The sequence below is a fragment of the Nerophis ophidion genome, linkage group LG23, assembly GCF_033978795.1.
Source record: "Nerophis ophidion isolate RoL-2023_Sa linkage group LG23, RoL_Noph_v1.0, whole genome shotgun sequence".
NCBI lineage: Eukaryota > Metazoa > Chordata > Actinopteri > Syngnathiformes > Syngnathidae > Nerophis > Nerophis ophidion.
Window position 1 is genome coordinate 16,981,848 of NC_084633.1, and position 18,311 is coordinate 17,000,158.

General features: G+C 37.5%; 1 protein-coding gene across 2 annotated transcripts in view; it reads right to left on the reverse strand.

The window, feature by feature from the left end:
* Nucleotides 1-14,604, reverse strand: part of lg23h17orf75 (linkage group 23 C17orf75 homolog) — a 19,868-nt gene extending 5,264 nt beyond the window's left edge. The window contains exons 1-9 of one of the 2 annotated variants that reach the window (XM_061885026.1): nucleotides 14,183-14,604; nucleotides 12,891-12,965; nucleotides 12,583-12,708; nucleotides 9,444-9,575; nucleotides 9,312-9,369; nucleotides 4,900-5,019; nucleotides 606-670; nucleotides 399-538; nucleotides 226-329 (exon numbers count right to left, since the gene is read on the reverse strand). In XM_061885026.1, the coding sequence (XP_061741010.1) occupies nucleotides 226-329; nucleotides 399-538; nucleotides 606-670; nucleotides 4,900-5,019; nucleotides 9,312-9,369; nucleotides 9,444-9,575; nucleotides 12,583-12,708; nucleotides 12,891-12,965; nucleotides 14,183-14,325 (963 nt within the window). In that variant the 5' untranslated portion in view covers nucleotides 14,326-14,604. The remainder of the gene's footprint in view (nucleotides 1-225; nucleotides 330-398; nucleotides 539-605; nucleotides 671-4,899; nucleotides 5,020-9,311; nucleotides 9,370-9,443; nucleotides 9,576-12,582; nucleotides 12,709-12,890; nucleotides 12,966-14,182) is intronic. The other variant, XM_061885027.1, reaches the window with a different exon arrangement.
* Between the last annotated feature and the right edge of the window lie 3,707 nt (nucleotides 14,605-18,311).

Sequence of the window (18,311 nt, forward strand, 5' to 3'; positions counted from 1 at the left end):
TGGAGCATTCACACAATAATATCTTATTTTAGTGAAGAATATTCCCTGTTGATAGACTCCCACCTTAAAGGATGCCTGACACTCTCTGCAGTTGAGTAAATGAGCTCATGTAGCTGATGAAGTACAGTGCAGTGTTCCACCTACATAAGTATCTATGACCCGAGTGACAGGTGGTGCAGTACTTGGTGCCACCAGCAGAGGTGCTGCCGTGTAATCTGCTCCTACCTTCAGTTTGAAGTTCTCCAGGATCTGTCGGAGCAGGAAAGGGTTTCCTCGTTCTGCCGCGTTCAGAAAGGCTTGACTCCAGTCATCGCAGAAACGATTACTTCCTGTGGGGACCAGAAAGACGTGCTTGGGGAGAGTAACATTGAAGGTGGAGTCTGGTGGGCGTGGCTCACGGGTGTTGGCGAGGGTGGGCGGGCTCAGTGAGCAGTCAATGATGAGGTCAGAGTGCGTGTCCTCGGACATGGCCTTGCACAGAGAGGCTGCTGTGCTGTCCTGCTGGGAGAGACCCTGCAGGCTCGCCGCCTTGATGAACCTGACCAGCGACCACATCAGAGTCAGGGTGGACATCACACAACACAGCTGCGGACGTGTCCACTCACCTGGACACGTCCGCTTTGGTCCTCTCGTCTGCGTTGGTCACGTCCACCTGCTTGTGACTCAGGGCCTGATGAAGGACAAACACTTTTAGGGAACATGTATGGAAGTCAGTGAGTAATTCATGATGCCTGCAGACAAAAGAAATACCATTACAATTTAACATTCTTCCAAAATGTTCTGTAAACCCACATCAAATTCCAGTCGTGGTATATATCGGTGGTTCCCGGTTGACTTCTTGATCACCCTGACCATTTTTCTCTCAGCAGCATTTTTCTTCCTGATCGTGGCAGTGACAAAACTGTGCCATGCACTTCATACTTGCAGCAATTGTCTTTATAGTTGCTCTTGGGACTTTAAGATGCTTTGGAAATGGCTTTCCTGACTTGTTCAAGTCAATGATTCATTTTTTTCAGATCTGTACCAAGTTCCTTTGGCTTTCCCATTGTCGCGTTTGTAACCGAGTCTAATGAAGTGAATTATATTTATATAGCGCTTTTCTCAAGTGACTCAAAGCGCTTTACATAGTGACACCCAATATCTAAGTTACATTTAAACCAGTGTGGGTGGCACTGGGAGCAGGTGGGTAAAGTGTCCTTGCCCAAGGACACAACGGCAGTAACTAGGATGGCACAAGTGGGAATCGAACCTGCAACCCTCAAGTTGCTGGCACGGCCACTCTACCAACCGAGCTATGCCACCGAGCTATGCCGTGAGTGCATCACATGAGCCCAATTTAAATGGCCTCACAGAAGTCAACAGGTGTTATCAATCATAATCACACACATGAAGTTAAGAGGCCATGAAGCTCATTTGACTTGATTGTAACTTTTCTACATCACCAAAATTGATCATGTATGTTCAGAGGTGGGTGGTAACACGCTACATTTACTCCGTTACATTTACTTGAGTAACTTTTGGGATAAATTGTACTTTTTATGCAACATACTTTTACTTTTGCTTGAGTATATTTATAGAGAAGAAACGCTACTTTTACTGCGTTCCATTTATCTACATTCAGCTCGCTACTCACTACTTTTTTTTTTATCGATCTGTTAATGTTTGTTTTGGTTTATGACAAAACTTCAAAGTAGAATCCACGCATGCCTGCGTTTCACCAATCACATGCAGTCACTGGTGACGTTGGACCAATCAAACGGAGCCAGGTGGTCACATGACCCGACTTAAAGAAGTTGAAAAACGTATTGGGGTGTTACCATTTAGTGGTCAATTGTACGGAATATGTACTGTACTGTGCAATCTAATAATACACGTTTCAATCAATCAATCAAAAGTGTAAAGGAAAAAAGACACTTTTTATTTCAACCGTACTTCCCGTCAAAAGCCTAAAGACTGACCGCACACTTCCTGTCTTCACAATAAAAGCGCCGCTCCATCGCGCCTGCGCTAACAAAATAAGAGTCTCCGAAAGCCAGCGCAAACAAGCTAAGAAGCTACGGCGTTTTCCGCCAATGTATTTCTTGTAAAGTGTATAAAAACGAATATGGAAGCTGGACAAATAAGATGCCAAAAAACAACGACTTTCATGTGGTATTAGACAGAAAAGAGGAACTTCTTTTCTCCTCCATTTGAAAACGTGGACGTTATCAGCACTAGAATGCAAGTCATCAGAATCAGGTAATACACCAACTTATATTCTTGTCTTCATGAAAGATAGGAATCTATATGTTAAACATGCATGTATATTCATTAAAATACCTATAACATGTCAACAAAAACGGCAAAATAAATAAATATAAATTATATACTGTATATATACATATTAATATATATATATGATATGTGTGTGTATAAACGATATGTGTGTGTATGTATATATGAGGTAGATCACCTCGACTTGGTCATTTATTAAGTAATTGATAAACGTTGAAAAACTTATTGGGGTGTTACCATTTAGTGGTCAATTGTACGGAATATGTACTGTACTGTGCAATCTACTAATACAAGTTTCAATCAATCAATCAATCAATCAATGAATGCCTATTGAGCCTATGGTGCTGTTAAGTTATTTTGGCTCAATGTGCCTTCATTTTTTGTATTTTAATGTACTATTATTTAATATACATCATTGTTTTAGTTGCTTCAGAGATATTCATGGCTCTGAATTTGCTCATTGCTATTTTTATGTTTTTGTGCATTATTTGTTGCCGTAATCATTAAACAAACAGGTTATTCATCAGTTACTCAGTACTTGAGTAGTTTTTTCACAACATACTTTTTACTTTTACTCAAGTAAATATTTGGGTGACTACTCCTTACTTTTACTTGAGTAATAAATCTCTAAAGTAAAAGTACTCTTACTTGAGTACAATTTCTGGCTTCTCTACCCACCTCTGTGTATGTTGCTGTAATGTATACTTTTGACCCAGCAGATTTGCTCACATGTTCAGTAGACCCATAATAAATTCATAAAAGAAGCAACCTTCATGAATATTTTTTGTGATCAACAAGTATATATATATATATATATATATATATATATATATATATATATATATATATAGTATATATATACTGTATATACGTATGTATGTGTATATATATATATATATATATATATATATATATATATATATATATATATATATATATATATATATGTATATATGAGTATGTCTGTATATATATACACGCACACATACTTACATAAGTATAAATATGTGTGTATATATATATATAAATATGTGTGTGTATATATATATAAATATGTGTGTGTATATATTTATATATATATATATATATATATATATATATAAATACACACACACACACACACATACATACATACCGAGGTTACAGTGGTTTAGATTTAGCCTTCCCCTTCACTTTTTTACCAGGCTAAAATAGATCAATAAATTCTATATAAAATACACCATAACAACAAAAAAATGAATTCAAAATGCCTATTTATCTACAAAAAATAACTCGTACCATTTGCACCTTTTCCTATGACATGAATACAAATCATTGGGGGTAAAAAGCCATACCAACCATGTGCCATAATAACAAATACACAAATTGGTCACAAAAGGGATAAATAGATGTTCTCAATACAATTATTTGTCAACACATTTCACAATTTAATGAATGAATTCCACATATTCATATTATGTTATTATATACAGTACTTTTCAAATACTTAATATTTTTATCAAGGCACTTGTGCAAAATTTAAATAAACAAAACAATAAAATTGAAATACCAAATCTTTTTTTTTTTTTTTTATTCACTAAATAACTAAAAAAAAGGCCAACATAATTTGGAGTAATTATATTGAACACATCTATTTATTATTACATGACCAATTCATATATTCATGATATTTTTACCAAAACATCCACAGAACTTAACAAAATGGAAATGAAATGGTAAATATTAAATGTTTTTTAAAGAGCAAATATGTAGAAATAATGAATACATATTCATAAAAATACTTAGCTGAAGAATATTTGTATTTTGACTTGTAAAAAGTGACACCAAGCAGGACTTATAAACTGATCAATGTTTGAAAAAACAAGTTGAAAAACCTATTTGGGTGTTACCGTTTAGTGCAGTGGTTCTCAACCTTTTTTCAGTGATGTACCCCCTGTGAACATTTTTTTTTAATTCAAGTACCCCATAATCAGAGCAAAGCATTTTTGGTTGAAAAAAAGAGATAAAGAAGTAAAATACAGCACTATGTCATCATGTTTCTGATTTAATAAATTGTATAACAGTGCAAAATATTGCTCATTTGTAGTGGTCTTTCTTGAACTATTTGGAAAAAAAAGTAAAAAAAACAACTAAAAACTGGTTGAAAAATAAACATGTAATTCAATTATAAATAAAGATTTCTACACATAGAAGTAATCATCAACTTAAAGTGCCCACTTTGGGGATTGTAATAGAGATCCATCTGGATTCATCAACTTAATTCTAAACATTTCTTCGAAAAAAAGAATTCTTTAACATCAATATTTATGGAACATGTCCACAAAAAATCTAGCTCTCAACACTGAATATTGCATTGTTGTTGTTTTTTTCACAGTTTATGAACTTACATTCATATTTTGTTGAAGTATTATTAAATAAATATATTTATAAAGTATTTTTGAATTGTTGATATTTTTAGAATATTTTTTTAAAATCTCACGTACCCCTTGGCATACCTTCAAGTACCCCCATTTGAGAACCACTGCTTTAGTGGTCAATTGCACGGAATATGTACTGCACTGCACAATCAATCAATCAAACTTGCAGCAAGCTTGTAGTAGTTTGAAACAAGCCAAGAAGACTCACAGCGTGCAGCAGGAAGCTGATGTTGCAGTGGACCAGCTGCACCACGCGCTGAACGTGCATCACCGACTCCTCGTACCAGCGACTCAGGTAGGGACGCAGCTCTGTCTCCAAGTTCTGCAGCTGGAGACAACCACACGTGTGTTATTGTTGTTACATTTCACTACAATCCTCAACAGTCTATCCCTGACCATTTGCCAACTTCTTTTCCCAGCTCTAAATTGGAAATATTTTTGATGATGCTCGCCGCAGGGGGAAGGAATGCTGGAGCTGTGAATTTAACAGAGGGCGCTGATTCACGTCAACATTTTCCAGCTTGTAGATCATGGGTGTCAAACGCTGGCCCGCCGTGTAATTTAATTTGGCCCTTGAGGCAATATCAATTTAACATTAGACCTGGCCCGCCTGTGTTATAAGCGTCGGTGCCGCTGTAACACCGCATTCACCGCTAATACTCATACTTGCCAACCCTCCTAATTTTCCCGGTAGACTCCCGAAGTTCAGTGCGCCTCCCGAAAAAAACATTCTCCGGAATTTCTACCGATTTCCACCTGGACAAATATATTGGGGGCGTGCATTTAAGGCACTGCCTTTAGCGTTCTCTACAACCTGTCGTCACGTCCGCTTTTTCTCCATACTAACAGCGTGTCACATAATATTTGTGGCTTTTACACACACACACACACACACACACACACACACACACACACACACACACACACAGACACGCACAAGTGAATGCAAGGCATACTTGGTCAACAGCCATACAGGTCACACTGAGGGTGGCCGTATAAACAACTTTAGCACTTTTACAAATATGCGCCACACTGTGAACCCACACCAAACAAGAATGACTAACACATATCGGGTGAACATCTGCACCGTAACACAACAGAACAAATACCCAGAACTCCTTGCAGCACTAACTCTTCCGGGAAACTTTTTATTCATGCATTTTCTCTTGCTACTTCAAGGCTTGAATGTTTGGTTCATTCATTATTGTTGTTTTATTTTCAAATGTATTATTAGCCTGTGGAAAAAAATATATATTTACCCCAGAAGATTGCAAATAGAAAAAAAGGTGTAACATTTTTATTTAAATTATTTTTTGATATGCCATTGATATTTTTTTAATTATTATTATTTAAAACTTGATTTTGCATGTCACTAAAGTTATATAAGCTTTGCTTGTTCAATATTTAATGCAAAACTTGTTTGGGTCCCTATTAAAAGGTTAATTTGTTCAACCTTGGCCCGCGGCTTTGTTCCGTTTAAAATTTTGGCCCACTCTGTATTTGAGTTTGACACCCCTGATGTAGATGCTCTGACAAGACGGAATGTGTAAACTACACATTTTCTAAGTACAAAACCCCAAAACCAGTGAAGTTAGCACGTTGTGTAAATGGTAAATAAAAACAGAATACAATGATTTGTAAATCCTTTTCAACTTATATTCAATTGAATAGACTGCAAAGACAAGATATTTAATGTTCCAACTGGTAAACTTTGTTATTTTTTGCAAATATGAGCTCATTTGGAATTTGATGCCTGCAACATGTTTCAAAAAAGCTGGCACATGAGGCAAAAAAGACTGAGAAAGTTGAGGAATGCTCATCAAACACTTATATGAAACATCCCACAGGTAAACAGGCTCATTGGGAACCGGTCGGTGCCACGATTGGGTATAAAAGCATCTTCCATGAAATGCTCAGTCATTCACAAACAAGGATGGGACGAAGGTAACCACTTTGTCAACAAATGCGTGAGCAAATTGTCCAACAGTTTAAGAACAACATTTCTCAACCAGCTATTGCAAGGAATTTAGGGATTTCACCATCTACGGTCCGTAATATCATCAAAAAGGTTTCAGAGAATCTGGAGAAATCACTACACGTAAGCGATATTACGGACCTTCCATCCCAAGGCTGAAAACAAACATTGAATGATCGTGACATTCGATCCCTCAGGTGGTACTGCATCAAAAAGCGACATCAGTGTGTAAAAGATATCACCACATGGGCTCAGGAACACTTCAGGAGACCACTGTCAGTAACTACAGTTTGTCGCTACATCTGTAAGTGCAAGTTAAAACTTTACAATGCAAAGCGAAAGCCATTTATCAACAACGCCCAAAAATGCTGCCGGCTTCGCTGGGCCCGAGCTCATTGAAGATGGACTGATGTAAAGTGGAAAAGTCTTTCCATTTTGACAGAAAAAAAAGACATGCAATTGCATATCTTTTAAACTAGAATATTGTCAAATATTGCAACAAATATTATGACATCATAAATAAAACAAACTGTTTCAATAAAAACAAACCCCTAAATATCTGCTTGATTTATGATTTCAAAACAGGCTATCATTAAATTGTACGCTGTAAAAATGACTGTATTTGCATTTACAGTAATATGATGTTGGAACCCGAAAGGGACAAGCGGTAGAAAATGGATGGATGATGTTAAAACCACCGAAATAGAACGGTAAAATTCTGGCAACTGAGCTGCTGTTTTTGTTTACCATAAAATCCACAGGGTTGTTTCTTTTTTTTTTTTATAGTGTATGTAAAATAAATATTCAGTACAGACCAAAAGTTTGGACACACCTCATTCAATATGTTTTCTTTATTTTCATGACTATTTACATTGTAGATTGTCACTGAGGGCATCAAAACTATGAACGAACACTTAACAAAAAAAGGTGAAATAACTGAAACATGTTTAATATTCTAGTTTCTTCAAAAATAGCCATCCTTTGCTCTGATTAATGCTTTGCAGACTCTTGGCATTCTCTCCACGAGCTTCAAGAAGTAGTCCCCTGAAATGGTTTTCATTTTACAGGTGTGCTTGAAGCTCATGGAGAGAATGCCACGAGCGTGCGAAGCAGTAATCAGAGTAAAAGGTGGCTATTTTGAAGAAACTAGAATATAAAACATATTTTTCAGCTATTTCACCTTTTTTGTTAAGTACATAACTCCACATGTGTTCATTCATAGTTTTGATGCCTTCAGTGACAATCTACAATGTAAATAGTCATGTAAATAAAGAAATCGCATTGAATTAGGAGAAGGTGCGTCCAAACTTTTGGCCTGTACTGTATATGTAATAATCAAATGCATAGGCAATTGTGTAATAATATAGGGATCAATCCTTCATTGTCATGTTACAGCTCTGTTGCTTCATCAGAGCAAAAAAAATCACCAAGTACGGAACACACCGTAGCTTCCACCTGTTACCATCGGGCAGGCGCTACAGGTGCATCAGAGGCAGAACAGGCTCGGAGACAGCTTCTTTCCCACAGCTGTCACCATCCTGAATTCAAACTTATAATAAATTATTCACCCCTATACAATATCCTACACCAGTGGTTCTCAGCCTTTTTTCAGTGATGTACCCCCTGTGAACATTTTTTTTAATTCATGTACCCCCTAATCAGAGCAAATAATTTTTGGTTGAATAAAAGAGATAAAGAAGTAAAATACATCACTATGTCATCGGTTTCTGATTTATTAAATTGTATAACAGTGCAAAATATTGCTCATTTGTAGTGGTCTTTCTTGAACTATTTGGGGAAAAAGAATATAAAAATAACTAAAAACTTGCTGAAAAATAAACAAGTGATTCGATTCTAAATAAAGATTTCTACACATAGAAGTAAACATCAACTTAAAGTGCCCTCTTTGGGGATTGTAATAGAGATCCATCTGGATTCATCAACTTAATTCTAATATTTATGGAACATGTCCACAAAAAATCTAGCTGTCAACACTGAATATTGCATTTCTTTTCACAGTTTATGAACTTAAATTCATATTTTGTTAAAGTATCATTCAATAAATATATTTATAAAGGATTTTTTAATTGTTGCTATTTTTAGAATATTTTTGAAAAATCTCCCGTACCCCTTGGCATACCTTCAAGTACCCCCACTGTCCTACACCAATACCCTACTGTGCAATATGACCCTTCGAGTGCAATACGTCACAACTTTATTACTCCAGTCCCGTTTTGTTCTGTATATTGTACAGTTTTTTGTATATTGTACAAGATTGCTTATTGTTTTTATTGGAGAGCGGTCTGTTTATTTAAATTCTTATATTTTATCTTTATTACTTATGTGATTTTTTTTTATTCCATATATGTTCCCACTACCGCACCTTAAATTGGAGTCCTTAATCTCGTTATATGCAAATATAATGACAATGAAGTCCATTCTATTCTATTCTACAAGCAGCACTTTGAGGGCAGTCATAACAACAATGTGGCCCCTCAATGAAAACCAGTTAGACACCCCTGCTCTAAAGATATAGCACTCTTACTTGAGTCCAACTTCTGGCTACTCCACCCATCTCTGATCGCAAGGCTTTATGCGGGCTTTTAATGGTGCATTCACATTCTCAAAAGTGACTCATTCCGTACCTCTGGGGTTTGCAGGCTGCTGTGAAGGCCTTGGACGTATTTGTCGAGCTCCAGTCTGTATGTGCGTGCAGTCAAGGCTCATCAGGCGTGGTGAAAACGAATAATGCGCTCATTTGGGGAAAAAAAATAGGATATAAGTTGAGTCCTTTTTCAGAACCTCCCAGGAAGCAGATGACGTATCCGTTGCCGTCTGCATCGGGTTGGTCGGGGGATCTTTCCTGCTCCAGGAGGCAACAATAGCAGCCCACTGCCTGCTCTGGAACACTGGAGACAGACATACTTTATACTTTACAGTGCATCCACTAAGTACTCACAGCGTTTCACTTTTTACACATTTTTGTATGTTACAGTCTCATCTCAAAATGGAAAATTTATAACAAAAAATAAATCACATGCCGGGTTGCATGCTTAGCTTTTTCACTAGTAGCATTGGGGCTACTAAATGAAAACAATTAGTAGCACAACATTTTTTTTGTAGCACAGAAAAAATTTAGGAGCAATATGAAATTTTCGACGCTGAGATCATTATTCATGCTTTTGTTACGCCTCGTCTCGATTATTGAAACGTATTATTTTCAGGTCTCCCCAATGTCTAGCATTAAAAGATTACAGTTAGTACAAAATGCGACTGCTGGACTTTTGACAAGAAGGTTCGATCATATTACTCCTATACTGTATATATACATACATATATGCCTATACTGGCTCACCTGCACTGGCTTCCTTAAATGTGACTTTAAGGTTTTACTACTTACATATAAAATACTACACGGTCTAGCTCCATCCTATCTTGCCGATTGTATTGTACCATATGTCCCGGCAAGAAATCTGCATTCAAAGAACTCTCGCTTATTAGTGATTCCCAGAGCCCCAAAAAAAGTCTGCGGGCTATAGAGCGTTTTCTATTCGCGCTCCAGTACTATGGAATGCCCTATGGTAAAAGTTAAAGATGCTACCTCAGTAGAAGCATTTAAGTCCCATTTTAAAACTCATATGTATGCTCTCGCCTTTAAATAGAACCCCCTTTTTCCACCCACATCTACGGTCCTCTCCAAGGTTTCTCATAGTCATTCTCATTGACATCCCACTGGGTTGTGAGTTTTTCCTTGCCCTTATGTGGGATCTGAACCGAGAATGTCGTCGTGGCTTGTGCAGCTCTTTGAAACACTTGTGATTTAGGGCTATATAAATAAACATTGATTGATTGAAATGTCTTAAATATCACACTTTCATTATTAACACTGAAACAAGGTACACATGTGCACTAACACATGTGCACTAACACTTATAAACACAATGCCAACATGAGGCCTACTGTAACGCTCAAATAGACACAGAGAACATCCATAAACTCTGCTAGCACTGTCGCTAACACGAGTGTAGGGCTTGGCGATATGGACCAAAACTCAAATCCCGATATAGTTTGGCCTATAAACTAACGCCTCTACCAGGCCTTCATTTGAAACTTTCAGTAGTGAAGGGGATCCCAAATTGTTTATTGGTTTGTTACCTCCATTTAAGTAATAGATTGAATGTGCTCCCATGGTTGTATGTTCTTGTCAACAAACGGGGTATTGTTTAGATGGCAAGTTTGTCACTTCAATCATTAATTTGTGTTTCAATATTACCCCCGACCCTTGTAGTCACTAGCGCAAAATGCGGTTTGTGTCAAGTTTTAAGGTGGTGAACTTTTTTTTTTGTCTTTTACTGACCGGTTCCTCCAACTAAGATCTTGTTTTCTTGTGTGTTGCAAGACTTGGAGCTCACACATAGCCTTGCTCCCACAGAAGACAGGGACACAAACTCAAGAGTGATCAGTGACACAACTGCCTCAATCACTTGTCCATTTGGTTATGGTTTAAGTTTATTTCAAACATTTTATACAGATATTACTCTAGTTTAATCAAATTCGGATGGAATTATTTCAGGAGCAAAACACTAATTAAAGGGTGGAATCCATATTTGCACGTGTGAAACTTTTTTTTCCCCAATACTCTCACAACCTATTTTTAGTTACAAATGCGACTGAAATGCTCGTTCGATAAATCCCTGTCATTGACAGTACATAAGTATTTACAGCCTTTGCTCAATACTTTGTTGATGCACCTTTGGTAGTAATTACAGCCTCAAGTCTTTTTGAATACGATGCCACATGCTTGGCACACCTGTTTTTGGGCAGTTTCACCCATTCCTCTTTGAAGCACCTCTCAAGCTCCATAGGGTTGGGTGGTAAGTGTTGGTTTTCATCCAGGGTGTCTCTGTATACTGCTGCATTCACCTTTCCCTCAATCCTGACTAGTCTCCCATTTCCTGCCGCTGAAAAACACCCCCATAGCATGATGCTGCCACCACCATGCTTCACTGTAGTGATGGTATTGGCCCGCTGATGAGCACTGTCTGGTATTCACGCCATAGTTCTCTCATCAGACCAGAAAATTTAGTTTCTCATGGTCTTAAGAGTCTTTCGGGTGCCTTTTGGCAAACTTTTTACAAAAAAAATGCTTTAATATGACCACTATATCATACAGGCCTGATTGGTTGATTGCTGCAGAGATGAGTGTCCTTCTGGTAGGTTCTCCTCTCTCCAGAGAGGAATGCTGTAGCTTTGACAGAGTGACCATAAGGTTATTGGTCATCTCCCTGACTACACTAAGATGAACGCAGCAACGTTCAGAGACATCCTGGATGAAAGCTTGAGAGGTGCTGCAAAGAGGAATGGGCGAAAATGCCCAAAGATGCTTGTGGCATCGTAATCAAAAAGATTTGAGGCTGAAATTTCTGCCGAAGGTGCATCAACAAAGTATCGCGCAAAGGCTGTAAATACTTATGTACTGTACATGTCAAGGCTGTACAGTGCGAGCATTTCAGTCACATTTGCAACTAAAAGTAAGTTGTGCGAGTATTGCAAAAAAAAAATTCACACATGCAAATACTGATTTTACCCTTTGATTAGCGTTTTGCTCCTGAAATAAATTCATCCAAATTTTATTCAATTAGAGTAAGGGTATCTGTATAACATGCTTGAAATAAACTTAAACCATAACCAAATGGACAAGTGCTTGACCCGGAGGTATCACTGACTGTGTGCGCTGACGTATTGAGCAAAAGCTGGCAATACTTATGTACATGTGGTATTTATTTATGGGTTATTTATTTCATTGCGGAATAAGGCTATAAAAGTGAAGCGCTGTGAATACTCTCCGAATCCACTGTATTGAGTGGTAGGACGATCTGGAAGTAGTTTTCGAAGACGGGGGCATATCGGTCCCACCTGAGTTCCACCGTGGCGATGTTCCCCATTCCTCCGAGCAGGGCTCCTTTGCTCAGCCTCCTGGAGATGTACATGCGCAGCTCTGGTTCGGCCTCCATGGGCAGGCTGCTGTCAATCAGTGTCAAGCTGTAGGGAGGGACAGAAAGGCTCAGCGTGGACACAAGCAGCTGATCGAGGATCAGTGAGGAGGGTTTGAAGCCACAACAGGAAGCGGATGGAGAAAGCTGAATGGCAAGAAATTGATGAATGTCATTTCCCATGGCAGCCTGTGGATGTGACGCGGTTGAATAGGACAACTCCTGTGTTACCTAAAGTCCTCCTGACTGCTTGTGGAGTCTGCTCGCCCTTGCTTCCAAGACACATTTTCCCCAGTAGCCTCAGATCTAAGACAGTTTCATTCATCACCTGGTTAGTGTTTCATGCACTTTTTGCACACGCAGAGATCTTAAAGGCCTACTGAAAGCCACTACTACCGACCACGCAGTCTGATAGTTTATATATCAATGATGAAATATTAACATTGCAACATATGCCAATACGGCCGGTTTAGTTTACTAAATTGCAATTTTAAATTTTCCACGAAGTATCCTGTTGAAAACGTCATGGTACGATGACGCGTATGCTGACGCATGTTCTTCCAGCCCGATCCAAGCTATAAGTAGTCTGCTTTAATCGCATAATTACACAGTATTCTGGACATCTGTGTTGCTGAATTTTTTGCAATTTGTTCAATTAATAATGGAGACGTCAAAGATGAGAAGATGTAGGTAGGAAGCGGTGTATCGCGGCTGCCTTTAGCAACACAAACACAGCCGGTGTTTCCTTGTTTACATTCCCGGAGGTGAAGCTTTACTATGGAACAGAGCGGTCAAGCGAACATGTCAACCGGCGGGTTTCGGTGAGAAAATTGTGCTAATAAATCGGCTCTTACCGGAGACATGAGCGGAGCCTGCGTCCTCCTGCAGCTGCGGACTCTCTTACCGCCTCCCACCGGAGACACTGGCGGTCACCACACCCGTACGACATTCAGGTACCATATAATCTCACTAAAACACTAGTAACACAATGAGTAGAGAAGGGATTTTCCAGAAATATCCTAGTAAATGTGTCTAATAACATCTGAATCGCTCCCACTGCCCTTACCTTTTCTTTTTTTTTCTAGTCCTTCACTCTCACTATCCTCATCCACGAATCTTTCATCCTCGCTCAAATTAATGGGGGAATCGTTGCTTTCTCGGTCCGAATCGCTCTTGCTGCTGGTGGCCATGAATGTGAGGATGTGAGGATCTCCACAACCGGTGATGTCGTCACGTGCACATTGTCTGCTACTTCCGGTACAGGCAAGGCTTTTTTAGTAGCGACCAAAAGTTGCGAACTTTATCGTCGATGTTCTCTACTAAATCCTTTCAGCAAAAATATGGCAATATCGCGAAATGATCAAGTATGACGCATAGAATGGACCTGCTATCCCCGTTTAAATAAGAACATCTCATTTCAGTAGGCCTTTAATACAGGGCAAGGTCATAACATTGATAAAAATACAGAGGAAGAAGGACTAAACAAATAAATATGAAACAAAGTGATAGTAAAAGATGGCTACCTTGTGCCCTGGTACAGATAGATGGCGTAATAGCAGTTCAATTGAACCTTCTGGTTGTAGCCTGAAATGTCCTCGTTGTCAAAGTCTTCTCTCTCCTCCACGTCAATGGAATCCTGGAATGACGACGTTTGCGACGTAAACATGTTTGTTTTGTTCGTTAAATATGTGCTAGCTTGTCGTTTTAATGTTCATTAAACACGTGCTAGCTTGTCGTTTATAATGTTCATTAAACGGGTCCTAAATTGTCGTTTTAATGTTAATTAAAAATGTGTTGGTTTTTCATTCAACCAGACTGAGTTTGACAAATTTCGACAACGGCTGTTTTTTTGTCGTGGTTTGAAGAACAAATGTTAGCCATTAATAGGCAATATCGAAGGTAAACAGAGGCTAATGCGCATGCGTTGTAAATGTACAACCTTAAATGTGTCCTACCACAACAAGCAGTCACGTCTATATGGTTCCTAACCTTAAACAGAACGACTGCAATTAATGCTCTTTTAGACTTAGATTACTAATGTACCATAACTTGTTCATATTGCAGTGTACAATAAGGAAATGGGACGCTAAATTCATTTTTAAAACAAGCAAATCTAAAATGGTTATTGATAATTATGCCTTTATGAAACGTTTTAAGACATTTCATAAGGTGTATATTTTACAAAAATAAACGACTGTTTTAAGAAATCATTCCACCATATTAATGGCTTTCTGTCATGTGTTCTAAAGGTTGAATTACTTTAAGTCACCAAATATATGAAACATTGATCCAACTTTATATCATTAAACACATGCTAGTGTGTCGTTTTTATGTTCATTAAACGGGTGCTAATTTTTCTTTTTTAAGTTAAATAATTTTTGTATTATTTTAGTTTGTCAATTAACCGGGCTGAATATGACAAATTTGTCGTTTTAATGTTAATTAAAAATGTGTTGGTTTTTCATTCAAACACTGAATTTGACATAAATTTCGACAACAGTTGTTTTTTTGTTGTGGTTTGAAGAGCAAATATTAGCCAAGAACAGTAAAAGTACAACCATAAATGTGTCCTACCACAACAAGCAGTCACGTCTATATCGTTCCTAACCTTAAACACAACCACTGCTCTTTTAGACTTAGTTTGGTTACTAATGTACCATAACTTGTTTATATGGCAGTGTACAATAAGGAAATTGGATGTTAAATTCGTTTTTAAAATAAGTAAATCTAAAATGGTTATTGATAATTATGCCTTTATGAAAAGCTTACATCATTAAACACGTGCTAGTTCGTAGTTTTTATGTTCATTAAACGGGTGCTAATTTTTCATTTTATGTTAATTATTTTAGTATTATATATATTAGTTTGTTAATTAACCGGGCTGAATTTGACAAATTTCGACAACTGCTGTTTTTGTAGTGGTTTGAAGAGCAAATGTTAGCCAAGAACAGGTAATATCGAAGGTAAACAGAGGCTAATGCGCATGCGTTATAAAAGTACAACCTTAAATTTGTCCTACCACAACAAGCAGTCACGTCTATATGGTTCCTAATCTTAAACACAACTGCGAATCATGCTTTTTAGACTTAGATTACTAATGTACGATAACTTTTTATGTCTTATTTGAGCAATATTGCAGTGGACCATAAAGAATTGGGATGTTGAATTCGTTTTTAAAATAAGTACATCTAAAATGGTTATTGATAATTATACCTTTATGAAATATTGTAAGACATTTCATAAGGTGTATATTTTACAAAAAATAAACGACTGTTTTAAAAAAAATCATTCAACCATAATAATGGCTTGCTGTCATGTGTTCTGAAGGTTGAATTTACTTTAAGTCCTCAAATATATGAAATATTGATAAAACTTTATAAATTATATATATATATATATCCATCCATCCATCCATTTTCTACCGCTTATTCCCTTTCGGGGTCGCAGGGGGTGCTGGCGCCTATCTCAGCTACAATCGGGCGGAAGGCGGGGTACACCCTGGGCAAGTCGCCACCTCATCATATACATACATATATATATATACACACATATCTTAAACATGTGCTAGTTTGTTGTTTTTATGTTCATTTAACAGGTGCTAATTTTTAGTTTTTATGTTAATTATTTTTTGTATTATATATATATATATATTAGTTTGTCAACTAACCGGGCTGAATGACACATTTTAAATATTTAAGCCATTTCATAAAGGTGTATATTTTACTAAAATAAACGACTGTTTTAATAAAACATTCAACCACATCTATTGCTTTCTGTCATGTGTTCTAAAGATTGAATTACTTTTAAGTCCTCAAATATATGAAACATTGATCCGACTTTATAAATTTGATTTACTTTATATATTGTACTGTAATTTAGTGGCCAAAAACTAACTGTACATTTTAACCCTACAGCAGGCCTGGGCAGTTATTGTACTTAGATGTAAAAAATAATAATTTAAAAAAAAAAGTGTCTCTGGGTGCCGGTATATCTATTTTTAGGAACGCTAATACAAAACCTCACAATAATGATTGAAAGATAAAAGTTACTTAAAAAAACGGAATGGAATTTGACATTTTTTTCTTGAATGAGACACCCAGAATGTACATGAAAATAAAAAATGTGGGATTTACAATATTAACTATGAATGATAAAACACTGAATATTGACAACATATTTTACAATCAATTGAAACCCAACCAAAATGCAACAAACAGTGACAAAACCCCACCTTCAATCTGATACCTCATAGTGACCATAGTAAGTAATTAGATGACCATAGTAACTAATTACATGACAATAGTAACTAGTATAGGATGCAGATTCCAACCATTGAAAGACAGTATAGTTGAAGACTTACAGTCATTAGAAAACATAACCGCACATCATAATGGCAGCTACACTTTCCACCTTAAACATCTAAAACTATTTTTTGGGAATGTCCGGCGGGCCAGATTGAAAAGTTTACATGTGGCCCCCGGGCCTTAATTTGCCCAGGTCTGCCTTACAGGCCCCCGAGGTCAGTTTAAAACTTGAGACCAGCATTTTTTGCAGCAAATCAAAAATTGTATAATAAAAAAAAAATCTATACACTTAAAAACACATTTTTAAAAAGAGGAACTTGGATCAGTGTTAAGTCCTTGCATTGACATTTTAACCTCAAAAGGCCAGCGTCTACTGCAGTGGATACGTGTATTATCCATCAATCAATCAATGTTTATTTATATAGCCCCAAATCACAAATGTCTCAAAGGACTGCACAAATCATTACGACTACAACATCCTCGGAGGAACCCACAATTACGCATAATTGGGCTATTTTTTTCTGAAATGTGCGCAGATTGACCTAAAATAAATGTCTACCACTTACAATGCTGGTTTTCAAAAACAATACCAATGAAGGGAGAAGTCCTTAGCTTACTGTAAATGTGACCCCTAGAACAATTTATATGAACATAAAACAAAACACTAGCACAATGGCATGAATAACAAAAAAAAAAAAAACTTACTTGGATTAAGACAAGGGGTATGGATCATTGGCATGGAAGGCATAAAAAGTGGTAGACGGTGAGAAGGAGGTGAAGTTGCCAGAATGAACAACAGAAACAGACAGGCTTAAATAATACTGTGGTGATTAGTGAAAACAGGTGTGAGACATGAGGACAGGTAAAAACTAGTGGGTAGTCATGGTGACAAAACAAACCAGGAAGTGCAAAACAGGAACTGAGTGGCCAAAAGGCAAACAGAACATGACTAAAACAAAACGTGATCACATAGGCATGACAGCCGTAATCCTGGCCAGGATACAATAAATGGTAAATGGGTTGTACTTGTATAGCGCTTTTCTACCTTCAAGGTACTCAAAGCGCTTTGACACTACTTCCACATTTACCCATTCACACACACTGATGGAGGGAGCTGCCATGCAAGGCGCTAACCAGCACCCATCAGGAGCAAGGGTGAAGTGTCTTGCTCAGGACACAACAGACGTGACGAGGTTAGTACTAGGTGGGGATTGAACCAGGGAACCTCGGGTTGCACACGGCCACTCTTCCACTGCGCCACACCTGTCCCTAATCTAGTCTAATAGCCCCTCAATTATGTAAACAGCCTGAACCGAACATTTACAATATCCTCTACATTTTATAAAGA